Here is a 23,587-nt window from a genome sequence, read left to right as displayed (position 1 = left end):
AAAGGCAGGTGTAAATATTCAGATATGATGTCTGCTATAAGTCAACACTGACATAAGGTATGTACTAAATGCATCTTGTTGTTCCTAGATTATAAAACATATAGTCCTGTGCACAGGAGAGTTGAAAGATAGGGTCAAAGAAGCAGTCAAGTAAAAATCATAAGCATGTTCCTTACTTTCTGAATTTACCGATTTAATTTCCCCATAGGCTGTCCAATTAAAAAATCTATTGCATATAGCTAAATAAAATTTCAAGTTGTTCAACTGCTCTTTACTCCACTGTGGAATTCATTCATTTTGAGGAACTAATATTAATAGATGAAATGGCTTAGACTCATACAAAGAAAAGAGATAATTAAGCTATTTTTGAAATAGTTATTATTTCAATATAAGTGCAAATGTCAAGGCAAATACTGCTACACATTTAGTGACCTAATTTTGAACATGTAAGTTTTTAACATGAAAAGTGACCTATGGAGAAAGAAAATGTGTAAAAAATTATTTCTTCCCAAGTTGGGGATATTGTTTAACCACATGAATATAACTTTATACCAAATTTTGGAATTTTCAATTGGACCTGCAGAGTATGATTTTATGCAGGACGAAGGAGGTGGTAAAGGGAGGGAAAGAAAAACATAGGGATATGGAGATTATATTAGTGTTTGGGAGTGCAAGGCATGTGTGCATGGTCAGTTACTACTCAGTCCTGTCTGACTCTTTGCGACCCCATGGACTGTAGCTCACCAGGCTCCTCCGTCCATGGGATTCTCCAGGCAAGAATACTGGAGTGGATTGCCATTTCCTTCTCCAGGGGATCGTCTCAGCCCAGGGATCAAAACTTCACATCTCTTGGGTTTCCTTCATCAGCAGACTCTTTACCTCTGCGTCACCTGGGAAACCCATAGAAGGCATAACACTAAATGATTTGGTAAAGATGAAGTGAATCAGAATGGCTGTTTTTGGAGGCAAAGTAGATAGGTAAGCTGAGTTAAGATGGGAGAGTGGTTGAGGAGACAATATAATCTCCACAGGCATATTTAAACTCAGCCCTTACTGTCGCAAAATTGTTTCTGACTATAGACTCATGTTTTGTTCCCACTGATACTCATGACTAAGCCATTCAAATTCTGTAAGTTTCAGTTTGTCCATTTAAAACTGTCAGAAAATGTCATTTTATATATGATTATATATTTTTCTGCTTTTTTTTTTTTTTGGCCTAAAAGTTAGCAATAACTTCCTTGTAATACAAAGGGTGTGAGGAATTACTTTTACAAATCTTACCATAAAAGCCCAATTTCCTTAATAAAGCAGTGTTCTCTGCTAAAATACCTGTAGGCTTTAGTGTAGTAACCCAGTAATCGATTATTAGTCAATTATTGCTTTGTTAAAATTATGCTAACAATCATTTCAATTATGATCTTTAAAAAGAGATCTATGAATTTTGGTAGTTGTAAACAGCTGGATAATGAAAATTAAGAGTAAGTATATGGTGATGAAAGGTATGGCTAGGAGCAATGAGATGGAATTGAGGAAGAACTAAAACTTTCATTTATTATCAAAGTAAACTTACATATTGAGTAAATAGGCAAAAGCAGGGCATTGCTAATGCTAGGTTGGTTGGGGATAGGTGGGGAAACAAACATTAAACAATGGAAGCTAGAGATTTACTACTGAAAAAGAAAACAAAACAAAACTTGTGCTTGTTCAAATCTTAATCTGAGTTACATCAACTATGTATAAAGGTAAAATACCCTGATGACTGCTGTAAATTTGAATCTCTAAAAATTTTCTAGTCTTATTATACTTAATACTATACTTGTGTCCATGTATGTTTCGCACATAACTTCTCACAAAATTAATTCTAATCTTCATTAAGGAAATGACAATACATTTTGGCAGCATTTTAAATGGCAATTTATGTTTTCAAATATATACATATATTTTCCTTTGAATGTCTATTTCCATTTTGTGAATCTTATTGGCTCTAAACAGATATAGTAATACTCTAATGAAAATTTTTGGTTTCAACTACTTGCAATAGAGTAAGTGGGGTTGGGAGATGCAACACATACTGTAATGGGTGGTTGAGTTCTGGATGGCCGACTGTAATGCATCCAAAGTGCCAATAGTGTGTCTTTTTAGATATATAGGATTCACGGCAGACAGCATTGCTATAGACTAAATTATGTATACCCCATCATATTAATATGTTAAAGTTCTAACCCCCCATGTGATTCTATTAAGAGATGTAACCTTTAAAGAGGTAATTACGCTTACATGAGGTCCTTAGGCTGGAGTCCTAATCCAAAAGGACTTATATTTTCATAAAAAGAGGAAGAAATACTTTCATAAAAAGAGGAAGAGATGTGTGCACACAGAAAAAAAGGCCATGTGAAGACACAACAAGTAGGTAGCCATCTACAAGCCAAGCAGATAGGCCTCAGGAGAAACAAATCTGCTGACTCCTTGATCTTGTACTTCCGGACTTCATAACTGTGAGAAAACACATTTGTGTTGCTAAAGCCACTTGGTCTGTATCGTTTTGTTATGGTAGCCCTAGCAGATTAATAAAGCCTTTATAATGAGAAAGATAATTAACAGTATGTTGACAATGCCAATGTTTAGCTGACCCACCTCCCAGATATAATACTTTTCATTTATTGATGGTCATGAGCCATATTCTATCTAATGAGACATAATTCTAATTCTGCTTGATGTAGCTTTTGAAAACTGTGTAGAGTCTGCTGGAAAAACAAATTCATCTTAAACAGCTTGTTGCTCCTTTTCATCCTTTTGCTCTCTTCATGTTCTAAATGGAGATGTGTAGGCAACATCTTAGTACACAATATAATCTATATGAAGACAAAAGCCAGCATGCTAAGGATGAAAGAACATAAGGAAAAGCAATTTGCATGTTTGACTGTATAGCTGAACAAAATCATAGCATTCCAAAAATATACATGCTATGTAATATAAAACCACTAATAGAGGAAGAAAAGATATAATCTGAAATCACATTTGCTATCATCAGTCAGAATTAATGATTCTGGTTAAACTCAATAAAACATTTGTGCTTTTTCGAGTATCAACTCTTTAGATAGCCAAGCATAGCTTTTAGTTTTAGGTAGAAATTATACATACACAGAGTATTTTAAACATATTTTTACAACTTACTGAATTTCTGAGTTCACCATGGGTTTTTATTGAGGTTATATAGAAGTTCTTACCATCCATCTGTATTTTTCATCATAAATTTTGGGGGGCACAATGGTAGGCTACAATCTGCATTCATGTTCTTTTATCCCAGTTTAATTCCACTAATTTCTTTTAACCCTGTGACCCTTACAGAGAGACTTTCACTTTCAAAGAGTTTCCAGATGGCCAAGTAAGAATAACCAAAAAACTGGGTTTGACTACTAAGATACCATCAGAATCAAAGAGAAACTAGTGAGCCATTCAGAGTTGTTTTGGAATGAGGGCATGGAGCCTCCATAGCAGATTAGCCATAAGACACACACAGCTGTTTATCATCCCCAGTATGAAACCTACAACAGAGAGAGGTCCTGGGAAGCGGATATCAATCAGAAATTTAAAAGGTTGAACTGAGGTCTAAACTTAAATATTGACATAAGCCACTCAAAATTAAACTCCCTTTTTTCCTACCTTTCAAAATTTAGATGTTTGAATTTAAAAGCAACAATATTATAACTTAGAAAGTTGTGGATTTGTGGGAAAACAGTTAAAAATTCATCTACCTACTGCTGCTGCTAAGTCACTTCAGTCGTGTCCGACTCTGTGAGACCCCATAGATGGCAGCCCACCATGCTCCCCCCTCACTGGGATTCTCCAGGCAAGAACACTGGAGTGGGTACTATTAAGGAACAATTGCACTGTTTTTAAAATATAATGTACTTGGAAAGTAGTAATAAGTTCAGTAAACATAAGCAAGAAATTGAGACATTATGGGGCTAATCATAAACATTAGTAACAGAAGGTAGAAAAATTAAATTATAAATAATACAATCACTTAAATTTCCAAAGTATGCCTGATGTAGCAAAAAAGGGGGGATAATTTTCAACCTGCTTTGTAAGGGCACCATTACACTGACAATACAAAGCAAATACAAAAATGTCATCATGCCAACTGGAAGCTAGATAAACTTTTAGATTTCGTGTAACACTTCAAAAATTACAAGAAATGAGCAGGTGATATAAATATAAAAAGATGTATGTGAATTAAAAATGATAGTAGCACATGCATTTGAATAGGAAATAGACTTAAGGGAACTTATTAAACAGACTAAAGTGAATTTTGAAAGGGTGAAGAGGAAAACAAATAAATAGAATTGATATGCTATTATGGGTATAATCATGTTGCTGTTTAGTCGCTAAGTCATGTCTGACTTTTTGCGACCCTATGAACTGTAGCCCACCAGGCTCCACTGTCCATGGGATTCTCCAGGCAAGAATACTGGAGTAGGCTGCCATTTCCTTCAGGGGATCATCCCTACCCAGGGATTGAATCTGCATCTCCTGCCTTAGATAGATTCTTTACCACTGAGCCAGGGATAATAATAACCATTAGTAAATAAATTTCACATAATTTAATATAAAATTGTGTTCCACCTTTCAACATATTCCACACTAAATACTCAATGGTTCTTATGGCAAAGCTGTTAACAGAAATCACCTCTAGTGAACTTCGGTATTATTTTTCAGATGAAGGTAGAGTCCATCAGGTGACTTTTCCATCACTCTGTAAAACAAGAGATCCTTCATTCCCTATATAGATGACAAGTCCCACGGCAGCTTTGAGTTGTCCAAAATCCCATATTAGTTAGTGCTAACTAAATTTGAAGAAATCTATTCCCTCTTTCTCAAGTTAAATGTGGCCATTATTTGCTAAACGCTGATTAGAGTGATTTATTTTTACAATCCATTTAAATAGTAATGTACTTTGAGTTAATAAAAATTTAATAATTCATAAAAATTAATTAAGAAGTAATTTTGAGGTATGAATCCTACCTAAAGTAACTGAAGTTGAAAAAATAGTTTAGTGTGAAGTTACTAAAATCAAGTAGAATGGAAGGTGAAATATTCTGCTAAACTCAGAAAGAAAGGGAAAAATGATATCTCATTTCTGAAAAGTAGCTAAGTTTAAAAAATCACAATTTGAATACCATGGCAAGAAATGAACAACATGAGATTTAGAAATCACACAAACACCATGTTATTTTGATTATCTATGCTTAGGTTTTATGAAAACAAGCAAACATTCTATAATATGTAATGATGAATTTCAGCAATGGAAAATTAGCATTTGAATTCCTATGAGAACTGTTTACATTGTTTAACAACACTTATTTAATATGCATTTACTTCTGATGTATCTATGAATTCATGAAAATTTAATACGATTTGAAAATATCACAAAATGATAATAAACAGGGTACTTACACTTCTATATTTCACGATGTATTCTAAAATAGGGGCTCCACCATCATCCTGTTTGGTGATACTTAGCTTAAAGCTCTTCCCACTGCTTGGCTGTCCATGTATGGATGGAGGACTCGGTTCACCTATATAAGCAATAGAACATTCTTGATACTAGCACACATTTCATAGATGTAGAGATACTGCATTTTAATAACAAAATACAGTCATATAATAAAATGTATAACATCATCCTGTGTTTACCATTTTCTATTTGTCCTTTGTTGTAATATAACTTTTGGTCCTCTTTTTATCCATCCAAGAAACAGCAACATTCATAAATCTAGAAGTATCATGCCAAAATTGTGAAATCTCAGAATCATATATATCATTTATACTGATGGGCAAAGGCTCTAAGAATAGAACTCACCGTGTTACACAAGCCTTAAGCTTTATTTCTTGTATTGATAGCATACTATCATTTTTCTAATACAAATTTAATTTGTAAACATTTGTAAATATGCATTAATATAAACATATTAAGTCATAAAGCTATCTAAAATATATACCTACCAGAAATATAATAAATTAGCAATTTATTAGCAATCTCCTCTAATGGACCTTTTTAAGCTAGATATAAATTTGAATAAATAAATTTTATAGTATCCAAACTATACATGGATTTCAAAGTTTTTTAAAAAATTCTCTTTATGAAAATACTAACTTTGGTGTTATTCTTCACACAAAGATGGTCTTATAATAAATATAATATGTTTAATATGAACAGAGTTCCACAGAAGTGGAAGAGTATCAGCATTAGTGTGAATATATTATGAAATGAGATGATTTATATGCTGTTAACATACTATGTTTTCTGTATATAAATTTAAACTTCTATAAAAAAAGTACAATAACATCTTAAAAGGATTCAATAAGAGAATATGAGAAAGACTAAATATGAAGAGTGGGGTTGCTGAGGATTATAAGCAGAGAAAGGATAGCTCTATTAAAATGAGGTTAAGTCATTCTAGGGTAATTTTAGACAGGAGGTGGGATTTTGAGTCAAGATCTATTTGCAGTGGTCCTGGTGAAAAAGAAGCACTGAAAAAGACTCTGGCATCAGGAATGGAGAATAGACAACATATCTGACATTTTATAATAACCAACAGAAAAGACTTAGTCATAAATTAAGACAATTATTGCAGTCAATTTGACTGCCCTAACATAAGTACATAATAAGCAGAGGATTGCATAGATTGTCATCCCAAACACTCTTCCAATAACATAAGAGAAGACTCTACACATGGACATCACCAGATGGTCAATACTGAAATCAGATTTTTTATATTCTTTACAGCCAAAGATGGAGAAACTCTATACAATCAGCAAAAGCAAGACCAGGAGCTGACTGTGGCTCAGATCATGAACTCCTTATTGCTAAATTCAGACTGAAATTGAAAAAAGTAGGGAGAACCACTAGACCATTCAGGTATGACCTAAATCAAATCCCTTACAATCATACAGTAGAAGTGACAAATAGATACAAGGGATTAGATCTAATAGACAGAGTGCCTGAAGAACCTTGGACAGAGGTTCGTGACATTGTACAGGAGGCAGGGATCAAGACTATCCTCAAGAAAAAGAAATGCAAAAAGGCCAAATGGTTGTCTGAGGAGATCTTACAAATAGCTGAGAAAACAAGACAAGCAAAAGGCAAAGGAGAAAAAAAAAAGATATACCCATTTGAATGCAGAGTTCCAAAGAATAGCAAGGAGAGATAAGAAAGCCTTCTTCAGTGATCAATGCAAGAAATAGAGGAAAACAATAGGATGAGAAAGACTAGAGATCTCTTCAAGAAAATTAGAGATATGAAGAGAACTTTTCATGCAAAGATGGGCATAATAAAGGACAGAAATGGTATACACCTAACAGAAGCAGAAAATGTTAAGAAGAGGGGGCAAGAATACACAGAAGGACTATACAAAAAAGATCTTCATGACACGGATAACCATGATGGTGTGATCACTCACCTAGAGCCAGACATCCTGGAATATGAAGTCAAGTGGGCCTTAGGAAACATGAATTCAAACAAAGCTAGTGGAGGCGATGGAATTCCAGTTGAGCCATTTCAAATCCTAAAAGATGATGCCGTGAAAGTGCTGCACTCAATATGCCAGCAAATTTGGAAAACTCAGCAGTGGCCACAGGACTGGAAAAGGTCAGTTTTCATTCCAATCCCAAAGAAAGGCAAAGCCAAAGAATGCTCAATCTACCGCACAATTACACTCATCTTACACACATAGCAAAGTAATGCTCAAAATTCTCCAAGCCAGGCTTCAACAGTATGTGAACCAGGAAATTCCAGATGTTCAATCTGGATTTAGAAAAGCCAGAGGAACCAGAGATCAAGTTGCCAACATCCATTGGATCATCAAAAAAGTGAGAGACTTCCACAAAAACATCTACTTATGCTTTATTTACTACCCCGAGTTCTTTGACCATGTGGATCATGACAAACTGTGGAAAATTCTAAAATAGATGGGCATACCAGACCACCTGACCTGCCTCCTTTGAAATCTGTATACAGGTCAAGAAGTAAGAGTTAGAACTGGACATGGAACAATAGACTGGTTCTAAATTGAGAAAGGATTATGTCTAGACTGTATATTGTCACCCTGATTATTTAACTTATATGCAGAGTACGTCATGAGAAATGCTGGACTGGATGAAGCACAAGCTGGAATCAAGATTGCCAGGAGAAATATCAATAACCTCAGATATGCAAATGACACCACCCTCATGGCAGAAAGTGAAGAAGAACAAAGAGCCTCTGGATGAAAGTCAAAGAGGAGAGTGAAAAAGTTGGCTTAAAGCTCAACATTCAGAAAACCTAGATCATGGCATCTGGTCCCAACACTTCATGGGGAAACAATGAAAACAGTGAGAGACCTTATTCTGGGGGGCTCCAAAATCACTGCAGATGGTGACTGCAGCCATGAAATTAAAAGACACTTGTTCCTTGGAAGAAAAGCCATGAAAAACCTAGATAGAATTTTTAAAAGCAGAGACATTACTTTGCCAGCAAGGTCCATCTTATCAAAGCTATGGTTTTTCCAGTAGTCATGTATGGATGTGAGAAGAATTGATGCTTTTGAACTGTGGTGTTGAAAAAGACTTTTGAGAGTCCCTTGGACTGCAAAGAGATCCAAGCAATCCATCCTAAAGAAAATCAATCCTGAATATTCATTGGAAGGACCAGTGCTGAAGCTGAAACTCCAATATTTTGGACACCTGATGCGAGGAACTGACTCATTGGTAAAGATCCTGATGCTGGGAAAGGTTGAAGGCAGGAGAAGACAGGGATGACAGAGGATGAGATGGTGGATGGCATCACTGCCTCAGTGGACATGGGCATGAGAAAGCTCGGGAGTTGGTGATGGATATGGAAGCCTGACGTACAGCAGTCCAAAGGGTCACAAAGAGTCTGACACAACTGAGCAACTGAATGAACTGATGCATAGATTATATATAATGGTGTTTGCTCTGTCATACTCAATTTTCTCATATTTTTTAACAGTTTATTCAACATAAAGGAAATCTATACTATTTATTTTTATTTTTAATTTATTTTGCTTTACAATACTGTATTGGTTTTGCCATACATTGACATGAATCTGCCACGGGTGTACATGAGTTCCCAATCCTGAACCCCCCTCCCACCTCCCACCCCATATCATCTCTCTGGATCATCCCCATGCACCAGCCCGAAGCATCCTGTATCCTGTATTGAACATAGACTGGCGATTCGTTTCTTACATGACAGTATACATGTTTCAATGCCATTCTCCCAAATCATCCCACCCTCTCCCTCTCCCTCAGAGTCCAAAAGACTGTTCTATACATCTGTGTCTCTTTTGCTGTCTCACATACAGGGTTATCATTACCATCTTTCTAAATTCCATATATATGTGTTAGTATACTATATTGGTGTTTTTCTTTCTGGCTTACTTCACTCTGTATAATAGGCTCCAGTTTCATCCCCCTCATTAGAACTGATTCAAATGTATTCTTTTTGATGGCTGAGTAATACTCCATTGTGTATATGTACCACAGCTTTCTTATCCATTCATCTGCTGATGGACATCTAGATTGTTTCCATGTCCTGGCTATTATAAACAGTGCCGCGATGAACATTGGGGTACACGTGTCTCTTTAAATGCAGTTAAACACTCCAAAACAGGATAGTAAGAAGAAGGGGGCTTCAGCAGTTATTCTTTTCCTGCAGTAACCATTGCAATGAATTAATTTAGTGGTGCCTTTTTCTCATACTTAGGGTCTATGTAATCCATGAAATACAGGCAATGGTAATGCTTCAGCAAAATAGAATGTTAAATTTATTGCACAGATACTTTTCTACTCTCTCTTTGAATATAGACTGAGCACTACAATCTAATTAATCAGACTGAAAAAGTAAGACACTTTCCTGATGGAAACAAATTTACTCTATATATTGCAGTGAGCTTTTTTCTCCTTGCTTCAGAACAAAGTTATTTTTTGTAAGTCTGACATGCCACCATCTTCAGCAACCACTTCAACAAAGACATAATTCACTTTCTCAAAGTGTTGAAATGTCTCTCTGTATTTTAGTATCCCATTTAAGTTTGCAAGGAAGAGAATGACAACAGAGAGGAAAACAGATTACTTACGGACTGGTAATGTTTGGAAAATTTCTATTTTACTATAGTCTCCTTGTCCTTTTCCATTTACAGCTGCAACCCTGATTTCATAAGTTGTATTTGGTTCCAGATTGCTCAAAACAACCATTGCTAAAAGAAAAAAAGATATGTCTATGATTAATACATTTTAATAAGTAAAACAAATCAAACTATTATAAAGTTGAGTGGAACAGTATCACTGAATTAATCTTTCCATGAAATATCTGAAAAGTGTAAGTAAGAGCTATACATAAATGGAAAATGATTTGTGGGCAATTGTCTTCTTCATCTCTATTTTAACTTTTTACCCAGATGCAATAACTTTCAAAGAAGAAAATTCCTTTCATGATACTTACATTCACAAAGTAGAAAATAAAATATATTTTCTTTCATTTTTTCAATATTCAAGAATAAATAGGATTTAAATAAAACATCTTTACTGAATGCATCTCAAATATTTTGTCTACCCTAATGAAAGCTAAGATGTGTATTTAATGATCTATATCTTGTACTTTCATGTTCACTTCAGTTCAGTTCAGTCACTCAGTCGTGTCCGACTCTTTGCGACCCCATGAATCGCAGCACAATAGGCCTCCCTGTCCATCACCAACTCCCGGAGTTCACTCAGACTCACGTCCATCAAGTCAGTGATGCCATCCAGCCATCTCATCCTCTGTCGTCCCCTTCTCCTCCTGCCACCAATCCCTCCCAGCATCAAAGTCTTTTCCAATGAGTCAACCCTTCACATCAGGTGGCCAAAGTACTGGAGTTTCAGCTTTAGCATCATTCCTTCCAAAGAAATCCCAGGGCTGATCTCCTTCAGAATGGACTGGTTGGATCTCCTTGCAGTCCAAGGGACTCTCAAGAGTCTTCTCCAACACCACAGTGCAAAAGCATCAATTCTTCGGTGCTCAGCCTTCTTCATAGTCCAACTCTCACATCCATACATGACTACTGGAAAAACCATAGCCTTGATGGACCTTAGTCAGCAAAGTAATGTCTCTGCTTTTGAATATGCTATCTAGGTTGCTCATAACTTTTCTTCCAAGGAATAAGCGTCTTTTAATTTCATGGCTGCAATCACCATCTGCAGTGATTTTGGAGCCGAAACAGATAAAGTCTGACACTGTTTCCACTGTTTCCCCATCTATTTCCCATGAAGTGATGGGGCCGGATGCCATGATCTTCGTTTTCTGAATGTTGAGCTTTAAGCCAACTTTTTCACTCTCCTCTTTTACTTTCATCAAGAGGCTTTTTAGTTCCTCTTCACTTTCTGCCATAAGGGTGGTGTCATCTGCAATCTGAGGTTATTGATATTTCTCCCAGCAATCTTGATTTCAGCTTGTGTTTCTTCCAGTCCAGTGTTTCTCATGTTAGGATGTTTCTCATGTTAGGATGTTTCAAATCATAATACACCCACTCCCAACAAACCTCATGTTATACCAGAAATCCGCAGAACAGAGGAATGCTGCATCATTCATAGTCCTGCATTGTAAATATTACTTGTGAATAAGTCATTGAAACTAATATTCTCTTTGAACCTCAGACTGACTTTCTCCAACCTCTTATACATAAACCACAATAAAATATTCAATATCAATCAATCAATATATAGGTGAGTGATATAGAGTATAGTGGAGATATGAAATTCAATATTTAGAAGTCTGATCTCCAGTATAAGATGTTTGAGTCATGTCAAAGAAGTGTCATTCAGCTGATGGTTGTAAAAGTGGATCATTTGCTTGATAACCTCAAATCAAATCAAATTATTTTGATGCTAGCTTGAAGCCTGTCATCTCTCATATTTCTCTCTGAATTTCTTCTTGAGTATTTACCATACTGGCCCTGGATACAACACAACACAAAGGAGAAGAAAGAATCTGAAAAAGTACAGGCATATAAAATTATATCAGAAATATTCCCTGGGTCATGACAGTCCTTTTAATTTGCCAGAAGGTTTTAAATACATTTGCAGATTTCAAAATTTTGCATCTTTACAAATACCTTCGGTGGAACTAATAAAATTCCATAGTTGCCTCTATCCTTACCGCTTTTGCTAAACAGAGTAAACATTAAAATGTAGACGTGGAAATGCCTTGATGACCAATCAAAAGGAAGTTTTGTCTGGTTTACATAATAACTTAAAGTCAAATGTGCTCAGTTGCTCGGTTGTGTCTGACTCTTTGTGATCCCATGGACTGTAGCCTGCCAGCCTCCTCTGTCCATGGGATTTTTCCATGGGATTTTCCTGGTAAGAATACAGGAGTGGGTTGCTGTTTTCTCCTCCCCACTCAGGGCTTGTACCTGCATCTCCTGTGTCTCCTGCATTGCAGGTGGATTCTTCACTGTTATGTCAGTGGGAAAACCTCAAATTCAAATGATCAGTTCATAATAGAAAAATATAATCAATCATAAAAGATTAAATCATGAGTAATCAGGCACATATCTGTAAGACTATTAACATGAACAATGACTGAATAAAATCCCAATATAGTTTATTAACCTGTTTTTGATAATTACATTATAATATATATTCACTAGATGACATTTTCCATTTTAGGTTGAATGAATATACTTAGAGAATTTGATACTTCTTGTGCTCCCTTCTTTCCTCCAATATTATCATATATACTAGATAAATGTTAATGGCAAAAACATGGTTCAGATATCAACCAGATAGATATTAATCCAGTATAGATGTTTCAAAATCATTCAAAAGAATACATTTTCCATAATGAAATTTCCATTTTTATTTCTCATTTTCTCTACTGGGTAAGAAAACTGCACTTGCTTTAGAGAGCACACAGCCTTGTGAAAACCTCAGATGAAAACACACAGTGTCAAAGTTAAAGGAGGCCAACTGAGAAAAACCGGATTAGCAGGGGTATCCAACTGATTAGAAGCTGCAAGGATAAATTGGAAAGTCAGCCTTGAATTCAGTTACTTCCAAAAGGATTTTTTAGGAAACCCAAACACAGTTGGCTGGTGCGCTGGATTCAGAGAAATATCAGCCCAAGAAAAAGAATTCATTTGCAATAAAGAAATGGTTAGTGGGAGATGAAACTGGTCATGGAAATGGAGAAGGACTCAAGCTAAGAGTTAGGCAGCTGAAATGCTAAGAACTTCAAATCCCACTGAGTTTAAGAGAGAAAGCTTCTGCTCAAGATCTGCATAAGAAGGAATTTAAAAGTTAAAATTGTGTCATATTTTATCATTTAATAAGCTAAAATATAGCAAATTTAAAATCAAAGTGGGACCTCCCCAGTGGCTCAGTTGAAAAATAATCTGCCTGCAATGCAGGAGACCCAAGTTCGATCCCTGGGTGAGGAAGATACCCTGGAGAAGGGAATGGTGACACATTCCAGTACTCTACCTGGAGAATTCCATGACAGATCTGGCGGGCTACAGTCCATGAGACTGCAAAGAGTTGGACATGACTGAGCAACTAACACATTCAAAATCAAAGTAAGCTAGACCTGCAGAGATTAATGCTTTATAAAAGTGAGTTCAGTTTTCAGGGGTTGTAACAAAAATGCATGGGCCGTTGGACAATCAGTAATGCCACAGAGTAGTTTGTGTTTGTAGCATGGTGATTTATGAGAGACTAGTGCAGAAACTAGCCAGGTTGTAATAACATTTGTAATAAGACACTTAGTGATGCAGGCTTTAGATGCATGAAAGAAGTCCCATGGCTCTGGATATGATTCCACCACTGACTGAGGTTCAACCAAGTCTTAGGGCTGAGTTTTTCATCTCAACTTCTAAATCAAAACACTTTTATTAAGTTTTATAAAGACAAAAGTATAAAAAATTAGTTGAAAGTAGGTGTAGATTGGACTTCCCAGGTGGCTCAGATGGTAAAGAATCTGCCTGCATTGCAGGAGACCCAGATTTGATCCCTGGTGGGAAAGATCCCTGGCTAAGGGGATGCTACCCCCTCTATTCCATTGTTGCCTGGAGAACACCATGGACAGAGGAGCCTGGTGGGCTAGTCATAGTGATACTTATAAACATTTACACATATAATCTATATACATAGTATACTACACAAGGATATAGGAGAGTTGCCATAGATGCTTTACTGCTACAGACATCTTTGGTATGCAATATGCTCTCCATATTCTATGATGTAAAGATGCAGCCGCTTACCATTGTTTTATTTATTTATTTTTGGCTGCACTCCACGGCAAGAGGATCTTTATTCCCTGGCCAGCAATCCAACCCATACCACCTGCAGGGGAAGCATGGAGTCTTAACCACTGGACCACCAGGGAATTCCTATACCATTGTTTTATTTTTTATTTTTTACCATTGTTTTAAAATCACAAGTTTGACTAACACAGCTGTGAGGGACTGGTAATGCTTATATTCAGTTGTTTGTCTTTATACAAACAAGAAAAGCAACAGAATTTAAATCACACAATTTTAATTTCAAATAAAATTTGTCATTTCTTCAGAAGCCTGGAGGTCAGACTATTCATCTTTTTCGATTAAAAATGAATAACAATAGTGTTATCAAAGAATCAGAGCATATCAAATTAAGGAAAAAGCTGATATTACTTGGATTAAATACTTGAAGCACAGCTCCCACTACCCACCCCATAACTACACACACTACAAAAAGGTATCCTACTTGAATGATCTGAATGATTTGAGTAAAAGTTCTTTCTGGCTTGGATTGTCAGCATTCCTCTTCCTCTCATATTTCATAGAGATGGTGAGGCACTTTGAGTAGCTCTCTACTTCTGCCACAGGGAGACTCATTTCTTGAATCACAGGATGATCAATCCACAATTGATTTTATCCATGTTTCTCTTATTAATATTTTTGTGTTCTGTACTAAGACTCTTTTCTAATAACTGAATTTCACAGCAGAGCAATTTGTGGAGGAGAGAAGCAACAAGGGTACGATGATGGTGAGCAGTTATTACAACACTGGGCTAAAGGTAAAGCAGAGGGGGAGGCCTTTTATAGAGAACTTTGCAAATTATAGGGGAGCGACATGGAAGTAAACCGGTTAAAGCCAGTTATATAAAGTTTATATACAAGAAGTCAGTCTGTTTTTGAGTTCTGACTCTAAAGGTTTTGGTACAATAACCCTTATTATGAAGCTTATTAACATTGTGTGAACATAAGGATTACTGTGTGAAATTGAAAGAACTCCATAAGTTGGGGCTCATTTAAAGAGAGGGAAAGGTAAGGATTCAGGGGAGGCAAAGCCTGTGTCTGTAATTTGACTTGTCTTTCTTAAATGAGAGGATATATATGTTAAATTGTCCATAATTTACTGATGTATTATCAAACATAGGGTTTCTGAATACACAAGGTAGGGCTTGAAAGCAAACCACCACTTGAAATACAAAGACCTTGTACTCTATAATAGAGCCCCTCAAATTATGAAGTTAGTTAATGAAAGACTTTCTTTTCCCCAATGTGTCCATACAATAGAATAACAGAACCACAAACTAAGGTGTGGGATGGGTTTTCTCCATAATTTATTGAAAATTCAAACTCAAAAATTAGGTGAAAGTAGGTCTAGATTACAAACCACTAAAAGTTCTCTAAGGACAAATGGCAAACATTTAAGTCTTTCATAGTTATATTCATGCTGATTTAGAACCATAATGCAATTCTTCTGAAAATTATAAACAACCATGAATTCTCCTTTGACATGGCAACAAGGGCAAGTTCTATAAAAACGCTGGTTTCTCTCACTAATGTAATGTTTCTGATTGATTTTAATATAACTGTGTTTTATAAATGGCCATTTTGTTATCTGGCTATAAATGTAAAGAGTACAGCAAATGCATGGCAATAATGTATTGAGATACACTAAAAAACAGTGACATTTTAACTGACAAATGAAAGGAAAATAGAACTTTTTAAACATTATTTTTACAAGTATGGAAATGATATTACTAGAGATAAAAATTTGATTTGTATTCTCTAAGAAGGGAATTGAGTTTTATTAAAAGAAGTTGAACAAAATATATTTTATTTGTTTAGAAAACGGATTGTCAGTTCCTCCCTTTGGTTGTCAAGAGAAGCAGAGGCTACTGAATATTTACAACTCTCAGAGTGAGGTAAATTACATATTAATATTTACATCAGGTTTAGCAAAGGTCTAAAGTTAGATGAAAATTTAACCTTACTCTCTTCACTCTCTTAAACCCCAGATCTCTCCATGGGGTTTTTCGTCCATGGGTCATTCAATGTAGAGATAAGGACTCCCTTGATGTAGAACTGCTGTATCATCCATCGAACATCAAACTGTTCAGGTTTTCACAAACTTGGAAAACATCAGGTAGCCATGAACAATCACAAAGCTTGTCTAGGATAGAACTGATCATTCCAAATTTCACCTGCTCTTAATCTACTCAGATAAATCTGTAAATATAATGAAATCCCCAGAGTTCCTCATCTGAGATTCAACTTTTGTTGTGTAAACAGTTAAAATAAGAAACAAGACAAGATAGCTTTTTTTGGAGAGAGAAAATTCTCTTACTCCTTTCTGCAGAAGTTTACAACAGGTTTGAATAAAAATAAAAGTAATGTTTTAACATTTATTTCCATAATGCATAATTTTGACCTCAGTTATTCTTTACATATATGAAAATAATATGTTGGGATGATTTCATTATTAATGCAAAATCTTCAAGTTTTCTTAAGTGGTTTATGCAAATACTCATCTCAGTTCAACTACATTTTCATGTACTCTTGAAAGTATACATTTTATTTTTGCACAAATTATATAGTCTTTAAAGATTCCATCAGTTGCAAAAGAATATGATCTCACTTTTTAAAACTATCTTAAAGATTTTTATAGATCATAATATATAAGTTGTTTAAATATATACTTTGGGCTTCCCAGGTGACACAGCAGTAAAGAACCTATCTGTCAATGCAAGAGACAAAGATGTGGGTTTGATCCCTGGTTCGGGAAGATTCCCTGGTGCAGGAAATGGCAACCTACTCCATTATTCTTACTTCGGAAATTCCATGGACAGAGGAGTCTGGTGGGCTATGGGGTTGCAAAGAGTTGGACATGACTGAGCATGCACAGATATAAATATATATACTATTAATATAAATAAGTTTAGGGATATATTATTTATAATAAATAATTCAAATGAATATATTCCTTGATAAGAGTAGAAAGAAAAATTAAATAACCATGTACTATTTGTGTTGGGATTTAACTAAAAAAAATATATTGATGACATTATTTTAAAACCACAGCTCATCATTTCTGAATTTATTTAAGTTTTTTCTTTCCTGTACTGCTTTTCATGTTCTTTTTCACTGTGAGCATAAACGATGTATAAAAACAATAAAACAATTTAACAATTGTCTTGAATTAAATAGCTTCTCCTTGAAATATACTTTTTGCTAAAACCTTGTTTTAAATAAAGAATAGTTTCACCAAAATTATTTTCATAAACTATTCATAATTTTTATGTTTAAAATATAATACTTCTTATCACATAGAAATTATTCATCTAATGGAGTTTGATTGATTTTCTTTAGGATCTATTTAGTATATAAATGATGATAGATAAATAATTACCAAAATTTTTCTTCTATAATCTAAATTAATAAATTTTTATAAAATACCCATGAGAAGTATCTTGAATAACTAAAAGTAATCAGAATATTATTTTTTTCCTTCACAAATATGCTAATTTCCCAAAATATCTAAACAAAATTACTTTTTTATGTTATAAATTTTTTTGTTTTTATAATTTTTTGTGGGGGGAAGGAATTAGGAGCTGAAGTTAAAGCTTTTGTAACTAAATGTCCCTCTCTGCACCATGGCTATAAAAACTCAAAGCCACATTTTAGCTATTTAACCTCTTAATAAATGTTATTAAGTCTGTCTAGTCAAAGCTATGCTTTTTTCCAGTAGTCATATATGGATGTGAGAGAGAGTCCATGGGGTCTCAAGAAAGCTGAATGCCTAAAATTTGATGCTTTTGAACTGTGGTGTTGGAGAAGATTCTTGAGAGTCCCTTGGACTACAAGGAGATCCAACCAGTCAATCCAAAAGGAAATCAATCCTGAATATTCATTGGAAGGACTGATGCTGAAGCTGAAGCTCCAATATTTTGGCCACCTTATGCAAAGAACTGACAAACTGGAAAAGACTCTGATCCTAGGAAAGACTAGGTAGGAGGAGAAGGGGACAACAGAGGAAGAGATGGTTGGATGGCATCACCAACTCAATGGACATGAGTTTGAGCAAGCTCTAGGAATTGTTGATGAACAGGGAAGCCTGGTGTGCTGCAGTCCATGGGGTCTCAAAGAGTTGGGCACAACTGAGTGACTGAACTGAATTGAATAACATTTATACATATTTTTAATGTTATCAATTATGCCTACTACTTTGGATTCTGAATGCTTTACTGAGAGAAGCTTTCTATTGTAAGATTCTTATGGGCAGAACACATAGCACACATATTGTATGCATTGTCTCTTGCCCTCACAGAGCCTACATATTTCAAATGCATAATGAAAAGGCAATAAAGAGTTTTTGAATTGACATTTTAAAACATATGCTAAATAAAAGCTCACTTAAAAACTGATCATAAACAGACATTTTCTAAATCTATACTTGTTATCCTTGATCCCTAGTTTATTCAATTTATTCTTGCATTACTGAACATTTAAAGAGCATTTTACTTCCTCAAATAAAATGTTTTGTTTTTTCAAAGAATCCACCACTCAAATTCTATTTGATGATATATCATTGTATACCTAGACAAGTCCAGATCTGTTGTATCCTTCATTTCACAGATAAATAAATGGGGGCTCAGAGGATCAAACAGTCAAGAAGTAGCAGTGTGGATTCTATCTTAAAGCTTTGCATTGTCCCATGCTTGCATCTCAGACTGTAAAACCAGAGTACAGGAAATCACTGCAACCAAGGAATCCAAAAAGTCTTCATAAACTCAAAAGTGAGGAAAATGTATCCTCTCTCAAAGACATGGGGCTCCCCTGATAACTCAACTGGTAAAAAATCCACCTGTAATGCAGGAGACCCCAGTTCGATTCCTGGGTCAGAAAGATTCACTGGAGAAGGGATAGGGTACCCACTCCAGTATCCTTGGGCTTCCCCTGTGGCTCAGCTGGTAAAGAATCCACCTGCAATGTGGGAGACCTGGGTTCAATCCCTGGGTTGGGAAGATCACCTGGAGAAGGGAAAGGCTACCTACTCCAGTATTCTGGTCTGGAGAATTCCATGAACTATGTAGTCCATGGGGTCACAAAGAATCAGACACGACTGACTGACTTTTACTTTCACTCAAAGTCATTAATTACATATAAAAGTAAAAACTATACAAAGAGTAATTCTGCATATACTTTTCTTCCAAGATTTAATTTAAGCTATTAGAAGGCAAAACTTATTTCTCAGAATATTTTACTTAGTTATGTATTTCTAGGGCTTCTCAATGTGGACCTACTGGTAAAGAACCCTCCTGCCAATGCAGGAGATGTAAGATGTGGGTCCAATCCCTAGGTCAGGAAGACTCCCTGGAGGAGGGCAAGAAAACCCACTCCAGTATTCTTGCCTGGAGAATCCCATGGACAGAGGAGCCTGGTGGGCTACAGTCCATAGTGTTGCAGACAGTTGGACACAACTGAGGCGACTTAGCATACAGGCATGCATGTATTTCTGGATTCTCACTAGAATAAACAATGTAAATCCATACGGATGATCTTCACATATTCTCAGCACTGTAAGATGGACACAACTCAGTGATTTTTCCTATAGTTCACAGGAACACATTACAATTACAGTAAGATGCAATAATGAAAGTTTCAGAATAAAGTCAGATTGAACAATCTGATTCTTAAGAGTTCTTAAGTTTCTCACTGCAGGAAAAAAAGACATTTCCTTCTGCCTATGGTGCATTTTGGAGAACTTGTTCTTTCAGTTTTATGTATTTTAAAATACTAAATTAGTTTAGTTTAATAGCATATATATAACCTTATATACCAAGGTTCCTAGACACATTTCCAAATAATGAGGAATGAACTGATCTTACTCTATTGTTTATGTTCTTATTTATCCACACACCAAACCACAAGACAATCCAGAAATTCCCCCCAGAAAGTGAGCAAGATTCTGAATCAATTCACCATGTGCAGCTTGGGGAGTTTGTCTCCCCCAGAGTTTTTAGTTTGTCTAAATTCTTTATTCCTCCATATTCAAGGAAGTTATATACTATTATTTTAAACTCATATTAATATTCAAAATTTCTCCTAGAGAGGCTTTGCTTTTCTCCACATTGAACTCAGATATCCCCTTCATTTCTAATCAATTGCTTGCTATTTTTGAATTGTGTACATTTCTTTTTGAATTATGGTTTGCTCAGGGTATATGTTCCTTAGTACGATGCTGGCTCATACGGTATTTTTAGTTTTTAAAGGAACCTCCACAATGTTCCCCATAGTAGTTGTATCCATAGTAGTTGTATCAATTTACATTCTCACCAACAGTGCAAGAGAATTCCCTTTGTTCCACACCCTCACCAATGTTTACTGTTTGTAGATTTTTTGAAGATGGCCATTCAGACAAGTGTATGAGCATACCTCATTGTAGTTTTGCCCTGCATTTCTCTAATAATGAGAAATGTTGAGCATCTTTTCATGTGTTTGTTGGCCATTTGTATATTTTATTTGGAGAAATGTCTGTTTAGGTCTTCCACTCATTTTTGATTGGGTTACTTGCTGTGTGTGTGTGTGTGTGTGCGTGTGTGTGTGTGTGTGTGTGTGTGTGTTTATATGAAGCTGCATGAGGTTGTTGTATATTTTGGAGATTAATCCTTTGCCAATTACTTCATTTGCAAATATTACTCCCATTCTGAGGGTTGTCCTTTCATCTTCTTTGTGGTTTCCTTTGCTGTACAAAGCTTTTAAGTTTAATTAGGTCTTATTTGTTTATATTTTCATTACTGTGGAAAATAGGTCAAAAAGGATCTTGCTGTGATTTATGCCAAAGAATATTCTGCCTGTTTTCTTGTAAGAGTTTTATAGTGGTTGCCTCACATTTAGGTCTTTAATCCATTCTGAGTTTAGTTTTGTGTATGGCATTAGGAAATGTTCTAATTTCATTCTTTTACAGGTAGCTGTCCAGTTTTCCCAGAACCACTTACTGAAGAAATTGTTTTCTCCATTGAATATTTTTGCCTCCTTTGTCATAGATTAACTGACCATAAGTGTGTGGGTTTATTTCTGAGGTCTCTATCCTATTCCATTGATATATATATCTGTTTCATGCCAGTACCTTAGCGTTTTGATTACTGGTGGTTTCTCATAAAACTAAAACTAGAAATTCCATATGACCCAGTATCCATTCCTGGGAATATGGCCAAAAAACCCCAAAACCATAATTAGAAAAGATACATGCACTTCAATATTCATAGCAGCATTATTTACAGTTGCCAAGATATGGAAGCAACGTAAGTGTTCATTAACAGGTGAATGGATAAAGAAGATGTGGTGCATACACACACAAACACACTGAAATACTACTCAGTCATAAAAAATGAAAACCTGCTATATACAGCAACATGGATGGGCTTGCAGGGTATTGAAAGTACCCTATGCTGATTGAAATATGTCAGAGAGAGAAAGGCAAATATTGCATGACAGCACTGATAGTGGAACACAAAAATTACAACATACTAGCGAATACAATAAAAGAGGCACAGACCCACAGATATAAAGAACAGCTAGTGGTTATCAGTGGGGAGAAGGAACAGTGAGGAACAATAAAAGGATAGGTGATTAAGAAGTATAAAATATTTTGTATAAAAAGTACATTACACAACACAAGGAATATAGCTAATGTTTAATAGCATGTATTAATGGGTTATAACCTTTAAAAGTCATGAATCACTATATTGTATACCTGTAAAATATAATGTTGCACATAAGTTATACACCCAGAGATAAACCCATGCACCTATGGACACCTTATCTTTGACAAAGGAGGCAAGAATATACAATGGAGAAAAGACAATCTCTTTAACAAGTGGTGCTGGGAAAAGTGGTCAACCACTTGTAGAACAATGAAACTAGAACACTTTCTAATACCATACACAAAAATAAACTCAAAATGGATTAAAGATCTAAACGTAAGACCAGAAACTATAAGAGAGGAGAACATAGGCAAAACACTATCCAACATAAATCACAGCAGTATCCTCTATGACCCACCTCCCAGAATATTGGAAATAAAAGCAAAAGTAAACAAATGGGACCTAATTAAAGTCAAAAGCTTCTGCACAACAAAGGAAACTATAAGCAAGGTGAAAAGACAGCCTCAGAATGAGACAAAATAATAGCAAATGAAGCAACTGACAAGCAACTAATCTCAAAAATTTACAAGCAACTCCTGCAGCTCAATTCCAGAAAAATAAACCATCCAATCAAAAAATGGGCCAAAGAACTATACAGACATTTCTCTAAAGAAGACATTCAGATGGCTAACAAACACATGAAAAGATGCCCAACATCACTCATTATCAGAGAAATGCAAATCAAAACCACAGTGAGGTACCATTTCACGCCAGTCAGAATGGCTGCGATCCAAAAGTCTACAAGCAATAAATGCTGGAGAGGGTGTGGAGAAAACGGAACCCTCTTACACTGTTGGTGGGAATGCTAACTAGTACAGCCACTGTGGAAAAACAGTGTGGAGATTCCTTGAAAAATGGGAAATAGAACTGCCTTATGACCCAGCAATCCCACTGCTGGGCATACACACCGAGGAAACCAGAATTGAAAGAGACACATGTACCCCAATATTCATCACAGCACTGTTTATAATAGCCAGGACATGGAAGCAACCTAGATGTCCATCAGCAGATGAATGGATAAGAAAACAGTGGTACATATACACAATGGAGTATTACTCAGCCATTAAAAAGAATACATTAGAATCAGTTCCAATGAGGTGGATAAAACTGGAGCCTATTATACAGAGTGAAGTAAGCCAGAAAGGAAAATGCCAATACAGTATACTAACACATATATACGGAATTTAGAAAGATGGTAACGATAACCCTGTATGCAAGACAGCAAAAGAGACACAGATGTAGAGACCAGTCTTTTGGACTCTGTGGGAGAGGGAGAGGGTGGGATGATTTGGGAGAATGTCATTGAAACATGTATAATATCATATATGAAATGAATCACCAGTCTAGGTTCGATACAGGATACAGGATGCTCAGGGCTGGTGCACTGGGATGACCCAGAGGGATGGTATGGGGAGGGGGTTTCAGGATGGAGAACATGTGTACACCCGTGGTGGATTCATGTTGATGTATGGCAAAACCAATACAATACTGTAAAGTAATTAACCTCCAATTAAAATAAATAAATTTATATTAAAAATAAAATAAAATAAGTTCTCTTCATGTGTTTCTGTGTCA

The 23,587-nt window shown here is 35.6% G+C and overlaps 1 protein-coding gene across 1 annotated transcript in view; it reads right to left on the bottom strand.

Annotated features, from left to right (window-relative positions):
• The window catches only part of NCAM2 (neural cell adhesion molecule 2), a 251,238-nt gene that overhangs the window by 58,452 nt on the left and 169,199 nt on the right, over positions 1-23,587 (bottom strand). The window contains exons 13-14 of the mRNA XM_040265979.1: positions 10,140-10,259; positions 5,458-5,579 (exon numbers count right to left, since the gene is read on the bottom strand). Of these exons, the coding sequence (XP_040121913.1) occupies positions 5,458-5,579; positions 10,140-10,259 (242 nt within the window). The remainder of the gene's footprint in view (positions 1-5,457; positions 5,580-10,139; positions 10,260-23,587) is intronic.

Source organism: Oryx dammah, unplaced genomic scaffold (genome assembly GCF_014754425.2).
Source record: "Oryx dammah isolate SB20612 unplaced genomic scaffold, SCBI_Odam_1.1 HiC_scaffold_2, whole genome shotgun sequence".
Taxonomy (NCBI): Eukaryota; Metazoa; Chordata; class Mammalia; order Artiodactyla; family Bovidae; genus Oryx; species Oryx dammah.
The sequence above is the reverse complement of the archived record's forward strand: the minus strand, read 5'-3'. Positions and strand labels throughout refer to the sequence as shown.